Source organism: Protomyctophum bolini (assembly GCF_963924005.1).
Source record: "Protomyctophum bolini genome assembly, chromosome: 9".
NCBI lineage: Eukaryota > Metazoa > Chordata > Actinopteri > Myctophiformes > Myctophidae > Protomyctophum > Protomyctophum bolini.
This window is the reverse complement of record NC_137870.1, coordinates 45,365,475-45,388,489: the sequence shown is the minus strand read 5'-3', so window position 1 is coordinate 45,388,489 and position 23,015 is coordinate 45,365,475. Positions and strand designations below refer to the sequence as shown.

Here is a 23,015-nt window from a genome sequence, read left to right as displayed (position 1 = left end):
CGATACTCGATAGCATGTGTACAAATGTGTGGGAACCCTGTTTAATTGAAAATGTTCCAAAATGTATGTACTGGATGTAATTCAGGCCTAGAGTACTAATTGCCCCCCCCTTATATTTCAGATTGCTTTTGGCTTGCCTGCATTACAATGAGAACGCAGCACGTCAGCGTCTTCTGGGGCCAGATGGAAAGCCAAAAACCACTGTGCGTTTCCCCAAGTTCAAGAAGGGCGAATACTCCAGGGCCTTTGTGAAGGCCAAGCCGACATTCGGTACGTTCCAATATGGATTGATTGACTGGTTTGATTATCATATATAAACAAAAAATAATTCCAAGAAGAACTGCTTTGTTTCCCTGGTGGTGAATGCTGCAGACTAACAGGGAATTTGTCTTGGTCAAGAGCACTGCAATAACTGATACATACAGCACCACACACACAATCATAAGTTGCATGTCCTTTTCCAGTTCAGATTCCCATAGATTTTTATTGATTGGCTCGGCAGCATTTGAATACGAAACAAATGACACCTTTATATATTTCCACATAACCCATTGGCCTGACTATTGGCTCACACCCTATAATAATAATAATATTATGCAAACAATATGATGCCTGAATTTGTGAAACAAGTTTTGAGTCTGCATGTCTTGTTCTGTATTAGTCTATGTGGACGCCTTACAGCAGCTCTTGGTGGTGGTGGTGAAGGACCCACGTCCGTATCAGGAGATGATTGAGGCCATTGAAGTCCCACCAGCTCTTTGTGCCGAATACGAGAGGCCCGGCCCAGATGAAGATCTGTCCAGATGGTCCCGTTTTGCTGCCGAACCGTGATCAGTGATCACCACCAGGGCAGGTCAGTAGTGTTTATTGTGAAGCTTGGAGCTATCTTTGCGGAGCACAAGTCTTTATAATGAACACTCTAAAATCATTCTAACATGATTTTAGTTGTTTAGTTGTTTTGTATCATCTGTTTCATGCTGTCTCGAGATCCTTTCCCATTGTCGTCGTCCCCCCGTCCTCTGTCCCCACTCTTGTTTTGTTTTTTGTATCATCTGTTTCATGCTGTCTCGAGATCCTTTCCCATTGTCGTCGTCCCCCACCCCCAACGCACACACACACACCTACCTGCCTGCCTTGACAGGCACACACACACACACACACACACACACACACAAAATTAACTTTGGATGGCTGCTGTCGCCCCACTAGTGAATAAGTTGAGCCCAGATGTTCCTACACTACTGGTAAAATTGACAGGCACACACACACACACACACAAAATTAACTTTGGATGGCTGCTGTCGCCCCACTAGTGAATAAGTTGAGCCCAGATGTTCCTACACTACTGGTAAAATTGACAGGCACACACACGTCACACACACACACAAAATTAACTTTGGATGGCTGCTGTCGCCCCACTAGTGAATAAGTTGAGCCCAGATGTTCCTACACTACTGGTAAAATTGACAGGCACACACACACACACACACACAAAATTAACTTTGGATGGCTGCTGTCGCCCCACTAGTGAATAAGTTGAGCCCAGATGTTCCTACACTACTGGTAAAATTGACAGGCACACACACACACACACACACAAAATTAACTTTGGATGGCTGCTGTCGCCCCACTAGTGAATAAGTTGAGCCCAGATGTTCCTACACTACTGGTAAAATTGACAGGCACACACACCCCCCCCACCCCCCACCCCATGTGTCTGTCCTCTGTCCCCACTCTCGGCCTGCACCTTGTCGTGGTGAGTGGGCTTTTAAACTAAGCCAGGCCATTTAACCCATTTATACCGATGAGGCCGATTCTGAAAACGTTTACAGTTTATTCTGCCAGTTTGTTCTGCCAGCTGATTAGTTTATTGGAGGTTATCAGCGACAACAGTCATGGTATTGCATGACCTTTAGTATTTTGTGATATAATTTGTATTATTTACTTCATGATATATTTAGTATAATGTTTATGGTCAGACGGTGACAAGAAAACAAACACTTAAACACACTTCAAGAGTTTATGCCATGATACGTCTGTGATTTTTCTTTTTTCCATGCTAGGTATGGCTGCTGTGTTGTGATGACTTCATCTTCTGGTTTAGTTTGAGCTGGACACCTGTGACCTTCAAGCTAAAGTTTACATTATAGCTAGTAGATATATTTCTCATCACAGCATGTATTTCACACATTTTGACATCAATTTAGTTTTTTTTGTTCTATTTTCTCATTCTGTTCTCATAATATTATTGATATCACATATCAAACGTTTATCCATCTTTATGATATTTTGTGTTGCGTAATTGAGTCTTTGCAACACAATTACACACTTGCAAGAAGTGTCCAATATTGCTAATCACCCCAACACACACACACACACACACACACCAATTTCATCCCAGTAAAGAGAAGTCCTGCCCAAGAGAAGTCCAGCGCTTCAGCCAGAAGAATTTAAAAGGCTTCGTCAGTGCTCAACAGGGACAACTTGCATCAGATGCACCCAATTTCATCCCCTCTCTCATCACCATTTCTCCACCACTGAGAGTAACATAAAATGGCAAACAGCAGGTGTATACAGCAGATCTACAGTAGCACAAGTTCAGCAAGTGACCTTTCCAGTTTAGCTATTTAACGTATCAAGTGGTTATTGAAATATCTACAGCATCTGGTGTCTTTTCATTTATGCCCATTCAAATATTTTAGATAAAGTTGTTAGTTTAGACTGGTTTAGACTGTATTCTATCTCTATCAAAGTGTTCTGGCAATTTTTCTATTTTGTAATGCTTTATCTTGACAGACATGTGGCCTGGAACGCATAAAACCTTATTTTTCACCTACAAGTCTGACTCATGTCCAGTATGTAATTTACTGGCAAACAGCCGATCTACAATCCCACTTGGTAACAGTACCATTACCAAAGCATGTGGCACTTATTATCTATTCTTTTATATCTAAAATAAGTAAATAACAAGTAGTCCATCTTTTAGAGCAGTGTTTTTCAACCCATACCAAGGCCCATTATTTATTTGGCATTTGAGACACGGACCACCACTGAATGATATTTAGCCTGTCAGATTGTTATCTTTGGATATGATTTTCCACAATTCCATGCTGTATTGATGTGGTACCACAACAGGTAAACGTTGATCATAACAATTCTACATTTTCTCTAAATTCACACTCAATTAACAAAATATAAGGGTTCATTTGGTTACAAATCTTGCATAATTTAGTATTCTAGCACTTCTTGTGCCCCCCTCAGTTTTACTTCAACCTGTACATAGATTTAATGTTTTTGAGATGTCTCAATTTTGGGTGGTGGTACTCTGCCTTTTTCATGTCAAGGACCACCAGAATTATCTGTATTTTGCCAAAAGGGCTCCCTGTCCTGAATGGGTTACAACTGTGTATATACTTCCCCATATTGTGCCCTAAATCTAAATTGTTTTAGCACATTAAATCAGACTTCATTGCAATCTATGCCCGGCATCCATCCACATGTGACATGTGTTATAATTTAGATAAGTATTTTATTGTATGCAGCCATACATCCATTAACCACTTCCAACGTGGCATCACTATTTTGGGAATGTCATGTGAACATTTTCTCTTTTCGCCCGCCCCCAAACAAATAGTGAAAATAGTTGATCTACAAGCTCTGAATGCGTCGCTTGGCAACGCGTTGAGAGCTTGTAGATCCACTATTTTTGTTTTTTAGAAATGGGGCTGTGGTAGGTTATTTATTTTTGCCACACTCTTTCTGAAATTACGCCTCTGTGAAGGTGTGACTGTTTCAGTGAATTCTTTGGAAATTGACATTCCAAAAATACGCACACCAGGTTGAAAGTGGTTAGGTCTTGCGAGTGATATAACTGCACAATTACAATGCCACTAACCTGAGCAACGATGGCCTATGGATAAGGCAAATGTATAGGCCTGTACTTTGTATGTCGCTTGGTTGTATGACCAGAGTTTTACTTATTTTCATTTCGTACAACAAAGTATAAATTAGACTTGTACTACAAACTCCCCAAGAGACCTGGCTAATGTCATGGTTACAGATATCTTACAGGCACAAGATTTAAGTAGGGGTGTTTGTGATGATGCAAAACATCTAAGGAGCATGTATATGCCATTTCAACAGCATCTGTGGTAGGGCCATGTGAAATAAGGGCAAAAGGTCATTTGAACCTGTGCACAATGTTTCCCCAGAGAACTAAACTTTCCTGCAGCATGTGAAACTCTTACTTGAGTGCGGGTGTCAGACACTGAAAAGATGAAAGCTACAAGCTCACAACTCGTTTTGCTGCAATGTGTTGTCAGCTTGTAGATCAGCAATATCTAGTACATCTAATATAGTGCATTACAAAACCCAACCAGAAACATGTAATGTGTTACACATGAACAAGCAGCTTTATTTCAGTAACACTGAACCCCAAATTTCTCCTGATGTGCTGGTCGGTACCTTGCATGGCTTCCGCCGCAATCGGTGTATGAATGTGTGGGTGAATGTAATGCACAAACAAAATAAAGCCTATATAAAATTATCATTACCACCTAACATAAAAATAATAAAAAATAGGCAGAAAGACAATAGGCATCAGGGACAACAAGCGTGTGTGCCTGTTGGGAGGACGTGGCGTGTGGAGTGGAGGCAGCCGGAATCCTCTGTACTGCCCATCAGGAGAGGGATAAGCACCCCTAATTTGGGTGACGGCACACGATGGGATGACCCTCCGGTTCCCTTTTCCCAAATACCCCCAACACCACCTCACAAAGGAGCGGTACGCTGTGTACCGGTAACGCCTAAAAAGAATCAATGACATGCGAAAATGATTTACTACAAATACTCTTGCACATGGAAAGGAAAGGACATAGCATTTTGATTACATCATAAAAGTGAAAGGGTTTGACAAGCACTGATGCCAAGAGGAAATTGACAACAATGGAAATACAAGTATAAGAAATACAATTATTTATTTATAGTATACTTACTCGTGCTCTGAGAAGTCCGCTTCTCCTTCGAACCCCTCGCCGAACCGCTGAATCATAACACTGTATGAATGAATGAATTCAATATTTATTTTCGTGTCATGCCACTTTGGCCCATCCCATATGGGATTATATGATACATATACAGGTACATTGAAAACAACTGACATTACAGTCCTTCCTGTTCATATTCCGAAATGCATTATTAAATACATGAATACACATTTGGAGAATAAATAAACAAGGCCATTTTACATTTTACATGGCCCTAAATTTAAATTCATGATTTGGATCTATCTTATTAAAAAGTCTCTCCCTAATAGAGTTGTAGAATGGACAACAAAATGCATTTAATTTTCAATTTCCTTTAGATCACACAGACTATAATAAGTTGATATACACGTCTCAGCCTGAGAGATCCCAGACTCACCCAGCTGGCAGAATGCAAATGTTGTCCAGCAGGGAAAGTGGTTCTACCAGGCTAGGGGTTGTGCAGCATTTGCATAACATACAAAGTTGTCCATTATTTGGACATATGACGTACACCATGTGACTCCACCACTGACCTATATGTTAGCTGTTGTACCCACGGGTTCAACGCAATACCCGCAAAGCCAGGGTGCAGAGTGATGCACTCAGGGACAGGCTCTTCTTCTTCTCTAATTTTGTCCATAACCTGCAGAACAGAGCAAAATAAACAATATGCAACAATGCAGAATGTTCAGCACATACACATTGGTGGCCGGAGGTATGGGGAGAGAGTATGTTTTTGCACACACGTCTCACACACACAAACACAAACACACACACACACACACACACACACACACACACTCCCTGGATGCCAATGATGAAACTCTGCCCCAAATTTTCCAGAACGTCCTGTGCACAGAGGGGCACTTTTTCTAGTTGCCTATATCTTTACCTGAATACATGATAAACATGCAAAATGTATGGATAATGTGAGGGGACATTTTGGTGTAGATACGTTGTATGTACATGTATGTATGTATGTATGTATGTGGGTTTGTTAGAGACACAAGCTTATGTCTAAACAGTGAATTATAACAACATAATGTTATGCATGCTATTGACAGTCATCTTGATGTACTAACCCTGTCATGGTCTTTACAGCATACCCTGTCTATAGCGGCATCCATATTCTGGCAGTGACCACAGGTACACCTGAATGATAAGCAGAGAAACAATAATGTGAGGGCTTGCACTGATTTGTGTGAATGAAAAGTGCAAATAACTTCACGACTAAAGAGTATAACAATCAGGTCAGAAAATAAGAATCATCATACATTTCACAGTGTTCAAGCTGATATTCCATTACAGTAAGCTAACTTTCACAACTGCTAAATTAACGTACAGCAATTCTCTCTAGTTATTACCATGCAATAATACACATTATTGGTTATCCCACTAAGGTACAAACTCATCATGCATGATGCACAGGCAATAAATACTTGATTATAAAGGAACGTACCAGCTAGACACATCAAGATGCTCCCGTGGGTGAGGAGTTTCTGCTGCTGCTGCTGCTGCTGCTCCAACTCCCTCCTCCTCACCGTCGGCCAGCAGAGGCTCGAACATGTACGGCCTGATTCCGTGGACGTCATGGAACTCCTGTTCTTCCTCCACCTCCTGCTCACCGTCTGACTCTTCCTCTTCATTCTCCTCCTCCACCTCCTCAAACTCGACAGTGGACACGAACGCTTCCTCCTCCTGCGAGTCATTCATTTTCTTTCTCTGAGTGTGTTCAACTTTCTGTTCAACTTTCTCTGTGCTGAGGGCGGGGTTGGCTCCGATTGGATCAGTCTGTGTTTTTTTCCGGGGTGGAAAGCCTGGTGACGCGAGGGGGTGGGATGGGCACAAACAAAGGGACGCTAAAATTCCCCGCACTTTACCCGCGCGGCGCGCACAGAATATGTGCCTCTCCATAGAAAAGTAAGGTTTTACAGCACACATTTTCTTATATTATGGCGACGAGTATAGTCACTCATGACGGACAATCGGACATATAGGCAATGAAACGGTCAGTAAAGTGGAATGAATCACAGCATTATATCGCCCCTTGCTGCAGAATGGAAAATAATGCAGAATATTTTCATGGCTTATAATCTAGGACAGGTCAGACGATCAGTTGAGGCAATTTATTATTTGGTACAGAGTCACACTCAATTCAATTCAAAGGGCTTTATTGGCATGAGAAAACATACGTTTACACACACTCAAAGAGTACGGCAATTTCCCCGTTTTGATGTGCCTTCTCATCAATTCATTATGCATAAACAAACATTTCACATGAACAAACAATATTGGTAAAACTAACACATTTGAGTACGTTATATACATTTTATTTTCACACATTTAGAGTCCGACCGGCTGAGAGCAGCCTGCATGACTACCAGAGGCTATACCGTGTGCGCACTAGGCTGTGCCCCGACGGTGAGAGGGGACAAACGGACGTGAGCAGGGCTGCATCCCAGCTCTCTGCCGCAGCATGGAACTCCGAGTGCGAAATAGCGATTATGCAACAGCTTACCCTAAGACCTACACGTCAACTCAATGTCATTGTAAGGAAGCTTTTCGAGCAATAAAATAATTTTTTTTATTACACTTTCACTTTGTATGACGCAAAAGGCCACCTCAAAACCACTAGCCTTTACTGCGCTAGCCACTCAGCTCGGCTAGATGCTAGGTCACGTCAGAGCCTGAGATATAGTCACGTGTCGTTTGAAACTGTTTTCATTCAGACCACGTGATGTACCTTATCAGCAATGTTAATCTCGGGCTTTGACACTCCCCCTTTAACACTCAAATTACCACCTGCTCCTCACTGACAAACTCATTAGAGACTAGTGCCGACTCATGTAAACCTATTTCAAACTGTGTGAGTTAACTATAGAATAGAGTCCATTTAAACTCTGTACACACTCCTGAAAGTATAAAATATGTGTTGGGGATGTGTGTGGGGAGTTGGGAGGGACGCTCTGGAGGGAGACACTACAGTCTCTCTCTGGTGTGATAAGATATACAATAAAAGAATGGAGTTTGAATCCTGATGGTTGAGTCCTGCTTCTTCCTGATGTTGTTTACTTACTAATAGTGAGAAGATTAATTCCCATTGCAATTGGTGGAATTTATACAGGCCCTCTTCAGTTGACGTGGATCACATATGAGTGTTCAAATTGGCACCATTCAGTGTGCACACTGTAGAGACGAACATCTCCTATATCTCCTATAGGAATACACATAATGCAGTGCTTTCAACTAACCCTGGCAGGCGTTACAAGTGCTTAAAAAAAAACTATCAATCATGGCTTATTCTTCTTCCCCCCGGGCACACTGTAACCACAAATCTGTACAAATCCTCATCCGCCATCATCCCTTTTTCATTGCGGTATTATTATATCAAAGATGCATGACCTTGTTTTTGTTTGACCAAATAGATTGTTCTCACAATACCTAATTACTGCAGAGCGACCCTCACAGTGAGCCTCTTCACGCGGGCGGAGGACAGCGCGGTACATGTCGGTGGTTTTTAGAGACATAAGGGTCATTACAAAATGGTACGGCTCTCTGCCCAAATATAGTCCATGGGCAGGTATTAACCCATTCTGACCTGAGATCAGATCCATACGAGGTTTCCACTGGACACACACTGGTCTGATTAACCCATTCTGACCTGAGATCAGATTCTATAATGTCAGTCATTCTTCGATTTAAAAAAAAATAGCAGACCTACAGTACAAGCTCGTAGCGCGCGCTATGAGCTTGTAGATCTGCTATTTTTCAATAGCTAAAGCATAACGTGATGCTAACACCAAAATGGGTTCCCGTTCAGAATGGGTTAAATGTACCGTCCATATATAAAAAAAACGCTTAAAAAAACAGCTTAAAAAAAACAATGCGTAAAAAACAACCAGTTTGTAAAAAAACCTCTTAAAAAGAAAACGCTTAAAAAAAAAAACGCTTAAAGGCCTGGGCTCAGCGGTCCAGGCACCTTGGCCGGTATAGTCCGAGCCTGGCAGTGTGCCGCGGGTTCGACTCCCGATCCCGACGGCCTTTACTGCATGTCACCCCCCCATCTCTCTCTCTCTCTCTCCCCCATTTCCTGTCAGCCTACTGTCTGTCCCTTTATAAAAAATATATATAAAATAAAGGCGAAAGCCGCAAAAAAAACATATAAAAAAACGCTTAAAAAAAACCTCTTAAAAAACAGCTTAAAGAAAACCGCTTAAAAAAACGCTTAAAAAGAAAACGCTTACAAAAACCTTAAAAAACCTGCTTCTTTCCTCACTCATTTCATCATTTCCTCGAACCCCCTCGGGCCCTCCATACCTAGCATGGCTAATAAGCCAGACCGAATCAGTCACCTCTCTCTCATTTAAAATATCATGCTTGGCTCTCTGTAGAAAAGTCAGGGGGGATCATTTTTATAAGCGGGCAGAGAGAGAGAGAGAGAGAGTGCAGGGGAGAAAGGAGCAGCTCCTAATCGAGGAGGTTTCGACTGACTTACGAAGAGAAGAGAAGGAAGAGGGATGGGGCGGAGGGAGCTAACTGGATTAGACGGAAGGCACAGGAGTGAAGAGTGAAGGAAGGAACATCAAAGCTAGCAAGAAAAGGGCATCTGGCATTAGAGGAGGTAAGGGAGGGAAGGGGGGGAGAGAGAGGCAGTGAAGGAGACTGAACTCTGAGTAGACAGTCATTCCTTAACAGCTAAAAGCCAGCTTGAGGCCAGAACAAACCGTTCCCTATATGGCAATATTTGAAAAAAAATATTGTTTTCTTTTCTTTCTGATGCATAGTTTACACATAATACCGGTATTCAGTTATCCTGGGGGTTTTCTACCTGCCAGGGACAAGCACACATACTACTAGACATCAAAGCCTCTGCCCTTTTTACCCGTCTGTAAAACAACTGGCCCTTTCCAGACCATGAACGCATGCATGCATTTACTACGATGAAAGAAATAAAATGCCCCTCTTTTCCATGCCATTCCGGAAGGCAGCATTCTTCTTTTCCTCCTGAACTTGAACACATGCAGCATTTTGCGCTGAACAAATTCGTTTTTCTAAATCCATGTCGTTACACAACCGCATCCCCGCTAGCTAAAGACTGCTGGGTTGCGCCCTGAAAATAGCTGATCGCTGCGACGCGTTGAGAGCTTGTAGATCAGCTATCTTTGTCCAAATGTGCCCTGCCTCTCTAATGCCGCGTTCACACCAAGGAAGCTAGGAGAAAAAAGGTATCTGTCAGTCAAGCGGCCTGGACAGGCCTTGAGACGAGAAAGAAAACAGGCAGTCCGAGCAGCAGGCGCGCATTTTAAAGTCTAAAATGTAAAATAGCGCCTGTAGAGGAGAAATAATTATATATTTAGTAACATCATAACCTATTTATGGAGGAATAAGTAATATAATCTTGGTATACATGCTTGTAAATAACCGAACGAGACGACGGACCGGTCTCGAGACTCCCTAGCTTGTCGACCCCGGCTCATGTGCTCACCTTGGGGGGGGGAGACAGCCTATGCTCCACTCCGCTGTCCTTTTCCCCTGCAGGCCACGACCCAAACCCTCCGAGTGCAGTTGAATCACAGAGATCGAATGAAAATATGTATTTTTTAAATAGCAGCTCGAGTCTGTATGTAATGTTAATGTTGATTTATCAAGAGCATATACCATATTTATGGAAATAAATACAATTGTATATATATCCAGCACGTCGTGGAAGCAATTAGAACAGCTTGTGTTTACTGTACGTGTGTGTTCCGGACATTCAGTCCCAAGTCTCCCGGGGAAGAGAGACCCTATCGCGGCGCTGTCGGTCTGTCTGTCACTGACCCTCGGCTTCCCTGTATGGCGTGGGCTCCTCCACGGTGCTCCACCACCCCTCCCTCCCCGTTTAGCGCATGTTTGCTTTTAATTAGCAGTTGATGTGAAACTTGGGCCACTATAGTATAGGCATACTTTTATTACTTAATAAATAATCAATATCACTCACTCACATTGCAGACAGTAGTATAATAGACACGCAAACCGTAGGACTATGGTGTGATTGACCTAGGACGCATATACAGGGATATGACTGGGGAAAAGGTCACCGAGGAAATGGGGTAATAGCTACTATGAGCATGGGCCCTGTCTTTGAAACAGACATAGGAAGAGACACGGTTATCTGCTGACATTTGCTAACTGAAGAAAGGGGAACAAGTTGATAAATGTGGTCAAGACAACCGACATCACTGACATCCTGTATGGTGAAATGCAGAAAGTACATGGTGTGACTGTAACGACATGATATGAAATGCTGTGAGATGAGGTACTGGGTCCGGAAAAGAGGAGGTGATAAAGCCTATGGATTAACGTATAAATAAGGGTGACCGAAGTCACCAGCGGGCTTCTTCGTTTCCATTTTAATCAGGACAGACCTCTCACCCTGAGAGATTTAGTATGTTCTGTATAGTCAGAACCCATAGGATATTGACAGATCATACTTAGTCATTTTTCCAGTGTAGTGCTATGGTGTGGTTCTGTATAATACCCAGTGTAGTGCTATGGTGTGGTTCTGTATAATACCCAGTGTAGTGCTATGGTGTGGTTCTGTATAATACCCAGTGTAGTGCTATGGTGTGGTTCTGTATAATACCCAGTGTAGTGCTATGGTGTGGTTCTGTATTCAGCCAGTGTAGTGCTATGGTGTGGTTCTGTATTCAGGTCAGTGTAGTGCTATGGTGTGGTTCTGTATTCAGGCCAGTGTAGTGCTATGGTGTGGTTCTGTATTCAGGCCAGTGTAGTGCTATGGTGTGGTTCTGTATACAGGCCAGTGTAGTGCTATGGTGTGGTTCTGTATTCAGGTCAGTGTAGTGCTATGGCGTGGTTCTGTATTCAGGCCAGTGTAGTGCTATGGTGTGGTTCTGTATTCAGGTCAGTGTAGTGCTATGGTGTGGTTCTGTATTCAGGTCAGTGTAGTGCTATGGTGTGGTTCTGTATTCAGGTCAGTGTAGTGCTATGGTGTGGTTCTGTATAATACCCAGTGTAGTGCTATGGTGTGGTTCTGTATAATACCCAGTGTAGTGCTATGGTGTGGTTCTGTATACACCCAGTGTAGTGCTATGGTGTGGTTCTGTATACAGGCCAGTGTAGTGCTATGGTGTGGTTCTGTATAATACCCAGTGTAGTGCTATGGTGTGGTTCTGTATACACCCAGTGTAGTGCTATGGTGTGGTTCTGTATAATACCCAGTGTAGTGCTATGGTGTGGTTCTGTATAATACCCAGTGTAGTGCTATGGTGTGGTTCTGTATTCAGGCCAGTGTAGTGCTATGGTGTGGTTCTGTATACACCCAGTGTAGTGCTATGGTGTGGTTCTGTATTCAGGTCAGTGTAGTGCTATGGTGTGGTTCTGTATTCAGGTCAGTGTAGTGCTATGGTGTGGTTCTGTATACAGGCCAGTGTGGTGCTATGAGTGCTGGTGTGATGTGGTCAAATTTCCTTTTTCCATGGTGAGTACTCTATAGCTGCTGCATTTTGGACTAATCTCAGAGCATTTGTTGCTGTTGTTGATGGTAAACCGGAGGAGAGGGCGTTGCAGTGATCTATCCTTGAGGTGAAGAAGGCGTGGACCAGAAAGGCGTGGTCTTACATTTTGTAAATCGTCAGACGGCACAGTCAGAAACACTATAGCCAGCGGACAGTAGAGAGAGGAGGGGTACAGCAGACAGTAGAGTACTTATAGGTAATATCATAATTTACGTGTCAAAGTAGAGCATGTTTTTACACTGTCGTGTTTCCATTGTTGACCGCTATCCTTCTCTTTATGCTCTCAGAATACAACACATTCCAGAAGCAGCTCCTCACGCAGCTGGAATAATCCACTCAGCACCGTTCTGTCACACAACCAATAAGGTAAAATACTCGTTGTTTTGAGGGACAAAATCATGGTTTTGAGAAGGTTTTGTGTGTGTGTGTGTGTGTGTGTGTGTGTGTGTGTAGTGTAGGCGAAAGGAAGTTTTAAATTAGTTTAGCTATGGAGGAATGCTCACATGTTATCTTTGGCGAGTAAATGGTGTCTCACACAAACACCGTCAATCTACAAGCTCACAACACAGTAGATCTTCAAGCTCACAACACAGTAGATCTTCAAGCTCACATTACAGTAGATCTACAAGCTCACAACACAGTAGATCTACAAGCTCACAACACAGTAGATCTACAAGCTCACAACACAGTAGATCTACAAGCTCACAACACAGTAGATCTACAAGCTCACAACACAGTAGATCTACAAGCTCACAACACCGTCAATCTACAAGCTCACAACACAGTAGATCTACAAGCTCACAACACAGTAGATCTACAAGCTCACAACACAGTAGATCTACAAGCTCACAACACAGTAGATCTACAAGCTCACAACACCGTCGATCTACAAGCTCACAACACAGTAGATCTACAAGCTCACAACACAGTAGATCTACAAGCTCACAACACCGTCGATCTACAAGCTCACAACACAGTAGATCTACAAGCTCACAACACCGTCAATCTACAAGCTCACAACACAGTAGATCTACAAGCTCACAACACAGTAGATCTACAAGCTCACAACACAGTAGATCTACAAGCTCACAACACAGTAGATCTACAAGCTCACAACACCGTCGATCTACAAGCTCACAACACAGTAGATCTACAAGCTCACAACACAGTAGATCTACAAGCTCACAACACCGTCGATCTACAAGCTCACAACACAGTAGATCTACAAGCTCACAACACAGTAGATCTACAAGCTCACAACACAGTAGATCTACAAGCTCACAGCACCGTCGATCTACAAGCTCACAACACCGTAGATCTACAAGCTCACAACACAGTAGATCTACAAGCTCACAACACAGTAGATCTACAAGCTCACAGCACCGTCGATCTACAAGCTCACAACACCGTAGATCTACAAGCTCACAACACAGTAGATCTACAAGCTCACAACACAGCGTGAAGTGATTTAATTTCTCTAGTTTGGGTCTCGGAGAGAAAACAATCTCTCTTTTGTGTCAGAGTTAGAATGTTTGAGAACCTGCAGTAGATAATAATAATAATAATTGACACTTATAATAAATAAATAAAACTAAAAAAAAACGGTTTCCTGGTTTGAGCCAAGGACTGTCTAAAAAAGGACGAGACGCGAAGACAACGCTCCATGGAAGGACAGAAACATGCGCAGTGGGCTTTATGCAGCCGACACTTCCTCCTTCAGCTTCCTTGGTCTCAACTGAGCATGTTTCCGTCCTTCCATGGAGCACCATGTGAGCAACATGGCGGCGCCCGTACGGTCTTGGCGTCCCGTCCTCTTTAGACAGTCCTTGGTTTGAGCACGACGGGGACAGGAGGGACAGAGAGGTTGTCAAACAGGTTTCCTACCCACATAAACACACACTGTACACATGGAACGACATCATTAGAGGAGAACGTACAGTAGGTTGTGTGTGTGTGTGTGTGTGTGTGTGTGTGTGTGTGTGTGTGTGTGTGTGTGTGTGTGTGTGTGTGTGTGTGTGTGTGTGTGTATGTGCGTGTGTGTGTGTGTGTGTGTGTGCGTGCGTGCGTAACACGGTCTATACCTACAGTCTTACTAAGCTGCATATTTAGTTCAATAATTACACTGCTGTGCTCTATTAAATTGCTCTATAGTGAAAGGCATAGTATGCAACTTCCAAATGTTTGGAAGTCCATATGTACAATCTCAGAGTTACAGACCTGCCCAGGCGGTGGCGTAACCATCTGGGCACCCGACTGGCAATCCAGTCGCAGTGTGGCCGCGGGTTCGACTCCCGAGCCCGACACGGCCTTTACTGCATGTCTTCTCCCATCTCTCTCCGGTTTCCTGTCAGCCTACTGTCTGTCCCTTCAAAAAACCAATAAAAGGTGTAAGCCGCAAAAATATATCTGAAAAAATAAATAAAAAATAGTTACAGACCTGTGAGGGTCCATTGGAACCCTCTTTGAAAACTGCTGGTCTATATATAGTTTAAATAGGTTTGATAAGGCATCGGTCTGTTATCAAGAAATAACAGACCGCTGAGTTTGCCGATTGACCAATCAGATTCAAGCATTCAACAAAGCCGTGAAATAAATGACAGTAATGACAACAAACCAGCAGATTATTGTAATTTACTGTATGTTAATGTTTTACAGTTCAACCAACAGCTGTAGACAGGATGGCCAGTGGAACCTCAGCTTCCATCACTGGTGAGTTCTATCAACCCTTTAAAACTGGGAAAGGATCTGTGTGGTTTTAGAGTTCAGCTAAACGTATATATATATATATATATATATATATATATATATATATATATATATATAGGCCTATATACTGTATAGCAATGTAGTTTCATCAGAAGACCCTTAGGATTTAAAACTATAGCATAGCTGTAGCAGATTGAGATCTACTGATTTAGAAGGCATTTGTAGAATCAGCCTCAGGTCTTAATGGGTTAAATCAGATGAAACCAACAAACTGATACTGGTTTAGTCTCATCTGTAATTTTAATCAATATTATGTTTATTTCTCCAACCAGGGAAGAACAGCGACCCGTCAGAACTGAGCATTGTTCTGATCGGGGGAAAACGATCCGGAGGTAGAGCCAGTGGAAAGAGTTCAGTAGGAAACCTCATCCTGGGCAGAGATGGTTTTAAAACAAACAGAACAACTAAGAGTGTCATGAGACAAGAGTTAGTGTCAGGGAGACAGGTCAGTGTGGTCGACACTCCAGGATGGGAGTCTAGTTTACCCCTAGATCTGACCCCAAAACTGACCCAGTTAGAAATCCAACATAGTGTGAGTCTGTGTCCTCCAGGACCACATGCCTTCGTCCTAGTGATGCCATTGGACGCCCCATATGTGGGAACAGATCTGTCAGCAGAGGAGCATGTGAGTCTTCTCCTCAGTGACCGAGTGTGGAAACGCGCTATTATGGTGTTCACTGTAGCTGATAAAACCAACATGAGACCTGATCTCATTAGATCTAATCGTCAATTAAGCTATCTCACTGAGAAATGTGAAGGCCGCTTCCATGTTGTTAACATCAGTGACAGAGGAGATGGTAGTCAGGTCACACAGCTGATGGAGAAGATAGATCAGATGGTGAAGAGTAGTGGTGGTCACTATGAGACAGAAGAACACGTCTCAGAGGAACTGAAGGAGAAGGAGAGAACTATCAGCAGAAGAGCAGAACAAAGGAGGACAGACTCTCTGAAACGAACCACTGGACTTCCAAAAGATACTGGTATACACACACGCACACACACACACACACACACACACACACACACACACACACACACACACACACACACACACACACACACACGATAAGCTCTCTGAAAGCTTAGATAAGAATCTGTCAAAGTGAAAGTAAACAATGTTTTCTCTGACAGGACTGACTGACCTCAGGATTCTGCTGTTGGGACGGCAGGGCTCTGGGAAGAGTTCAGCAGGAAACACCATTCTAGGAGGAAGTGGTTTTAAAGCAGGTCAGAGGTCAACGCAGTGTGAGGTGAGACAGGGTAGCGTAGCAGGGAGACAGGTGACAGTGGTGGACTCACCAGGCTGGTACTACAACCGTCCACTACAGGACACCTCAGAGATGGACAGACTGGAGATCCAGGACAGTGTCTCTCTCTGTCCTCCTGGACCACATGCTGTTCTTCTGGCCGTTCCTCTTCATACAGCATTCACCAAAGCAGTGAGAGTAGCAGTAGAGGAACACATGACCCTTCTGTCACAGAGCGCGTGGAGTCATGCTATAGTCCTGTTCACCTATGGAGACCTTCTGGGAGACAGAAGCATCGAGCAGCACATCGAGGCTGAAGGAGAAGACCTCCGCTGGCTTGTTGACACATGTGGGAACAGGTACCATGTCTTCAAAAACCAGGAGACAGATGACACTCAGGTCACAGAGCTGCTGCAGAAGATGGAGGAGATGGTGGAAGGAAACAGAGGAGGACACTATGAAGATGGTGGAGATGTTTCAGAGACGACGTCAGAGAGGAAGAAGATCAGAGAGGAACATGTCCACACATTGATGACCAAGACACAGAGACAAAGAACTGCTCTGAACGCTCTGTTTGAAGGTGATGTTTGTGTGTGTGTGTGTGTGTGTGTGTGTGTGTGTGTGTGTGTGTGTGTGTGTGTGTGTGTGTGTGTGTGTGTGTGTGTGTGTGTGCGGCGCGGATGTAGCCTTTCCTGGTTTTAATGGGTTAAATAACAGTACTTGTTCTAATGAACATCTAATGAACATTATATTATTATATTGGTGCTTTAATTAATGCATTGAAACTCATTTACATAATAATACATCATGTGATCAATTATTGATCACATGGTACTAGTCAGTATAACTTCAAATGATACATTATGTATTGTTCTGTGGTCAGTTTAGTGCAATCATTTATGCAGTTTAATCTCACTAATGTAGTGTGTGTGTGTGTGTGTGTGTGTGTGTGTGTGTGTGTGTGTGTGTGTGTGTGTGTGTGTGTGTGTGTGTGTGTGTGCGCGCCAGGAGAACATCAGAGACTACCAGAGGTGAAGGTGATGCTGGTTGGTGGAGAACAGGATCAGACAAGCAGAGCTGGAGATCTCATACTGCAGGATGTTGTGTTTAAACGAACTCCATTCAAGGTGAGTAATATTATATGAATGTGATGTTATAATTATAATGAATGACTTCACTCTAAGTAAATAAACAGTAAAGAGATCAAATATGTTTTCTGAAGATAATGTAACAGTATATAAAATAATATAATATTATACTATACTATCTGGTGTCATGAATGTACATTGATCATGTGATCGTTGAAGTGTCACTGATCACTACACAGAAATGTGTCGTTTTAGATTTGTGTGTCGGCTATTATCATCATTGGTCACTTCTGCTATTTCTATTTTTTTATCTTGAAAATGTAACAACTACTAATTTAGAAGGTATTTGTAGAATCAGCATCTTAACCAATTTTGGGCGGGAACCCCTTTTGGCGTTTCAAGCATTATGTTATGCTTTAGCTGTTGAAAAATAGATCTACAAGCTCATAGTGCAGCACTCTGTGCCGCGCTATGAGCTTGTAGATCTGTGTTTTTTTCCGCAAGAAATGCTTTGCTTCTGGGGGGGGCTGGAACAACATATTTTGAGATGGGGGCCAATTACATATACTTTTTGGGGTCCTTGACATGAAATATTGAGCTGATGCAGAAACATGAGGTCTTTCAGACCTCACATTTTTTAAATTTCGACGTCAGGTCTAAATTAATTAATGGGTTAATAAACTGCTCTGAACTTATCCTGTGGAGAAGATAGAATGTCAAATTGACAGCTTTCAAACACAGAGTTTAAACTTTTAGAGATTTGTTCGTTTCAGAATTCAGATTACGGCACAATATTAATCCCATATTACTGTCACTGTTAGACAAAGAAAATGAGAATAATATATTCAGTGAGTTCATTTCTGTTACGATTCAAGAGCAAATGTTTTGATTATTATGACTAACATACATTAAACTTCATATTCCAGGAGTTTAAAACCCTGACTAAACTGACAGAATGTGTCCGACAACAGAGACTAACATACAGTAAACTTCATATTCCAGGAGTTTAAAACCCAGACTAAACTGACAGAATGTGTCAGACAACAGAGACTAACATACAGTAAACTTCATATTCCAGGAGTTTAAAACCCAGACTAAACTGACAGAATGTGTCAGACAACAGAGACGAGTTGCTGGAAGAACAGTGAGTGTGGTGAACTGTCCAGACTGGTCGACTACACCTCCATCACAGAAGACCAAAGACGTCCTTCTACACGGTGTGACTCTGTGTTCTCCTGGACCCCACGCTGTCCTGGTGACTGTCGATGTCGGGACCAGTTTCTGTGAAGCTGACAGGAGATCAGTGGAGGAACACATGGGGCTGCTGGGGGACAGAGTCCGGAGACGCGCTCTGGTTCTGTTCACGTGGGGATACTGGCTGGGAGGGAGACGTGTTGAGGAGTACATCGAGGCTGAAGGAGAACCTCTGAGGAGTATCCTGGAGAAATGTCGCTACAGGTACCATGTTCTGCATGGTGTCAAGTGGGACATTTCAGAAGTCACAGAGCTGATGGAGAAAATAGAAGACATGGTGATGAGGGACAGAGGACACTTTGGACCTTCAAGACAGATGACCCTGATTGAACGACTAAAAGGACAGAAAACCTTAAGGGGAAAAAAAAGGAAGAAGAGAGAGCAGGAGATGATAGAGAGGATGAGGAGGTCTGTGACGACGGAGCCAGAAGAACCAACCCTGCCAGCTGTCAGGAGAAGGAACAGCATGGAGCTACTTCCTCCAAACAGTGAGTATCAATATCCTGTCTGCAGCATATTGGCATTGTTCCTGCGTGTGCTTGCGTGTATGCGTGTGATGACCTTTTGGGTGTGAGAGTGTGTTTATATTGTCAGTGTAAATGTGTTGCTGTCTGTTGTCTTGTGTTCCAGTGAGTGCGTTTATATTGTTAGTGTACATGTATTGCTGTCTGTTGTCTTGTGTTCCAGTGAGTGCGTTTATATTGTCAGTGTACATGTATTGCTGTCTGTTGTCTTGTGTTCCAGTGAGTGTGTTTATATTGTCAGTGTAAATGTGTTGCTGTCTGTTGTCTTGTGTTCCAGTGAGTGGAGGAACTCTCTCTTCAGGATATGACACCACCAGTAAAGCTCCAAGCCTCAGTGATGCTGATGTAAGTGTGAGAGAGGAAGATGTTTCATAGATGAAACTTTAGTCAGCAATTCTTTCATCACAAACACAATTATTAACTCGCTCTTATAACCACGTTCTTTATCGTACCAAATCGCACACGGCGTACATCAAGACTCGGGTCAATCACGGCGAAAACACAAATCGCATTCGACTTTTACTTTTTGCGATAGAGCAATTTGTTCAGACATACGTTCTCTCATTGAGACACATAGTCAGTGTGCTTTTAACTTTCAATACTGGTTGTATTTACATAGAGTAGCCCAGGTGAAAATTATACTTTGTTAATGATTCGTTGACCACCTCTCACACACGCTCGCACATGAACGCACACGCACGCACATGCACGCACTCTGTCTTCCTATTGGCCGGCCTTTACAGAGCCATAACTTTGGTTTGCAACATGCTACAGCCTCGCAATTTGGTCCATATATGTAGACCACCAATAGCAACGGAGCTGTACTTGCTTAATTGCTTAAGCCCCGCCCATCTGTCTTCCAATTGGCTGGCCTTTACACAGCTCTAACTTTTGTTTACAACATGCTACAGCCTCAAACTTTGGTACATGGACGTAGACCAATATGGATATAATATTGATACTAGGGATGTCCCTTGTCAAAATATTCTGTTTTGTTACACTTTGAATGTACTTTTCCTGGATTTATAACATATTACAAACTTGTGAAACTGCGTGCTGTCGTTTAAATTAGCATTGTAGTTGTTTTAAACTTCCACAAGCCTCTCCAACACGGAACTAACAGAATTACCGCATATCCAAAAGGATATGTTTGTGACGTCAACCCAACAACCAGGCCGCTAGTAGGTTACATATACGGAAGCAATGTTGTAACGTCACCGATAATCATTGGTTTATTGGTTAGGCTTCAATGCCAAGGTGCAGACAGACATACAGGGATGCCTGTTCTCTGCTGTCCGAGTCACGGAACCCGAGGCTCGGCCTCGGGTGACCAATCATCAGCATATATTTTAATCTAGTCCCAACCCGAAAACGTTGGGTTGGGTAGGGTCGGGTTCGGACAGAATCTGAGAACTCGGCAAAGAGTCAGGAATCACCCAGCAGTCAGTTGGCAAGGATGTTCAATTTTTAAGAGCTGGCGTTGTGGAAAGGTCTTGGTTTAATATTTGTTTCATTAATGTCCTTGATTTTATTATCCCTTTCTCTATAGGGAACTATTCCTATGCATGGTGAGACGGACAAAACGCAGACCTTCACACCTGATATCATTGTTGTGGAAAACAAGGAAAGCCACAGGTTCCACTGCGCCCAAGCAGGACTGTTCCGATGCAGCGTGACCGGCCTGGGGTTTAAGATGGAGAAAGATGGAGAGGTGACTTACAAGACAGTCCCCTGGGGCCGGGGGCTTCTATACCAGCTGAGCAAGAAGCCTGCGGGACCACTGTTTGACATCAAAGCTTCTCAGGGGTCTGTGTGTCAGCTACACATTCCACACTGTGAGATCCTCTCCACGGGTGGAGGCAAGTCCTTGTCTGTTGTCCACGTGGTGGATGATGATGGCGTTGAGCTGATCAAACCCTGTGTGGTCACAGAAACTCATGTTATCATAGATGTAACTGGGTTGTCTTTATTTGGTATAATCAGGGAGATGCTGTACGGTCCTAGGCCTATCCAGGCACTGGTGTCACTGTTTTATACACCACCGATTGAGCATGATGATGACCCCATGTCAACGCTGAATGTACTGCTGCTACCCAGCAATGTGGTGCTGAGTGACGTGAAGAAGGAAAGGAAGGAGATGCACGGAGAAGAGATTTACATCGAAAAGCCTCCCTGCGTACTAATCCCAAAGAAGGAATATACCCTCTCCACCTCGCATCGGGATGATGCCGTCGTCATTGAACCACACAGAGCAGGCTTTGAAGTCGACGAATCGTGCTATCACAATTACATCACGACGTTTCAAGTGACTTTGGAGAAAAGGATGAAGATGGTCGAGCTGCTTCTAAGGGACTGCGACACCTCTGTCTGTGCGTGGGAAAGCTGCGTGAACTTTTCAGCTCCTGGTGTGAGAAGACAACAGAGCCGACGCGTTAAGCTCACAGCGAGTCTCGCGGCAGAAGACAGACTGTATTCCGTGCGGAATAGCTTCATCGACAGCATTTCGGACGCCAGTCTCAACGTTCTCCTGGACAGACTCTTTGCCATGGAGGTGTTAACCGAAGCTGAGCGGGAGGCGGCCGCTGGGGAGCAGAGGAGAAATGTCAAGGCACGTATTGTCATCGACACAGTGAGGCACAAAGGACCTGATGTGAGTTCTACAATGATAGTGCTTCTCTGTGATCTGGACAAGAGCCTCTCTAAACATCTTGGGTTGATGTAGAACTGGACTGCTCCTTAACCCGGCCTAGAACACTGAACACAGGATAATTTCATCCGGACAATTATATTTTTGTCATTTTCGCAATGTTGCTGATGTCTGAGGTGGGCGGGTCTTTCAGTAGGCCTACCTTCATGATGCTCAGTGACATCATAATGTTGCTGATGTATGAGGTGGGCGGGTCTTTCAGTACCTTCATGATGCTCAGTGACATCATGGAAGCTAGGTTTGTTTCCCTGCCCACATCCCTGTTTTTTTCTACAGGGATGTTCGGGTGAATTTCGTGATATAGAGAAAAATCCCATACAACCACAATGGACCTTTTTCTTCACTGGACTTCACTGGACCATTCTCACAGGAATGGGTGGACCAAAGGAGAATGTTGAGATGTGATCTGTATTGTATTTATATGTAATGTATACTGAAGTGCCACACCGGAAGTACCGGATATGCCTGTTACCCCAATGTGTATATAATGACGATAAAGACACTAAAGAACAAGCTCATCGATAAAAACGGTACGACATTCAACATTGAGGTACAGAGAAAAGTTCTGATGTTGATGAATGTCATGGGTGCTATATCAAAACGTGGCATGAAATTCTAGTCCTGGGTGCCTGCCATGCAATGGCAGAAACACAGGTTGAAATCCGAAACACATACCTAATAATAATCGTAATAATAATAATAATAATGTTCCGAAACTTTGACCTCTATGGCCGGCCGCACGGTTTACCAAAGCCCCGCAATATATACATCAAAACACGCGGCTAAAACATAATTTATGGGAAAAAACTCAAACTAAAAACAAACATGATCTGCCCTGCAGTCACCATGCTGCACCTGTGATGTTCCTTTTTACTGACACCACGTTTA

General features: G+C 43.2%; 1 protein-coding gene across 1 annotated transcript; it reads left to right on the top strand.

Moving 5' to 3' along the window:
* Positions 1-15,747: 15,747 nt before the first annotated feature.
* LOC308321908 (uncharacterized protein) lies at positions 15,748-22,142 on the top strand (the record flags this gene model as incomplete). Its single annotated transcript, XM_080773001.1, has 6 exons — positions 15,748-16,287; positions 16,439-17,134; positions 17,563-17,681; positions 18,721-19,384; positions 19,698-19,765; positions 20,970-22,142. Exons 1-6 carry the CDS (start codon positions 15,882-15,884, stop codon positions 22,140-22,142), a joined length of 3,126 nt encoding a protein of 1,041 aa, XP_080629127.1. The 5' UTR covers positions 15,748-15,881.
* Positions 22,143-23,015: the final 873 nt, after the last annotated feature.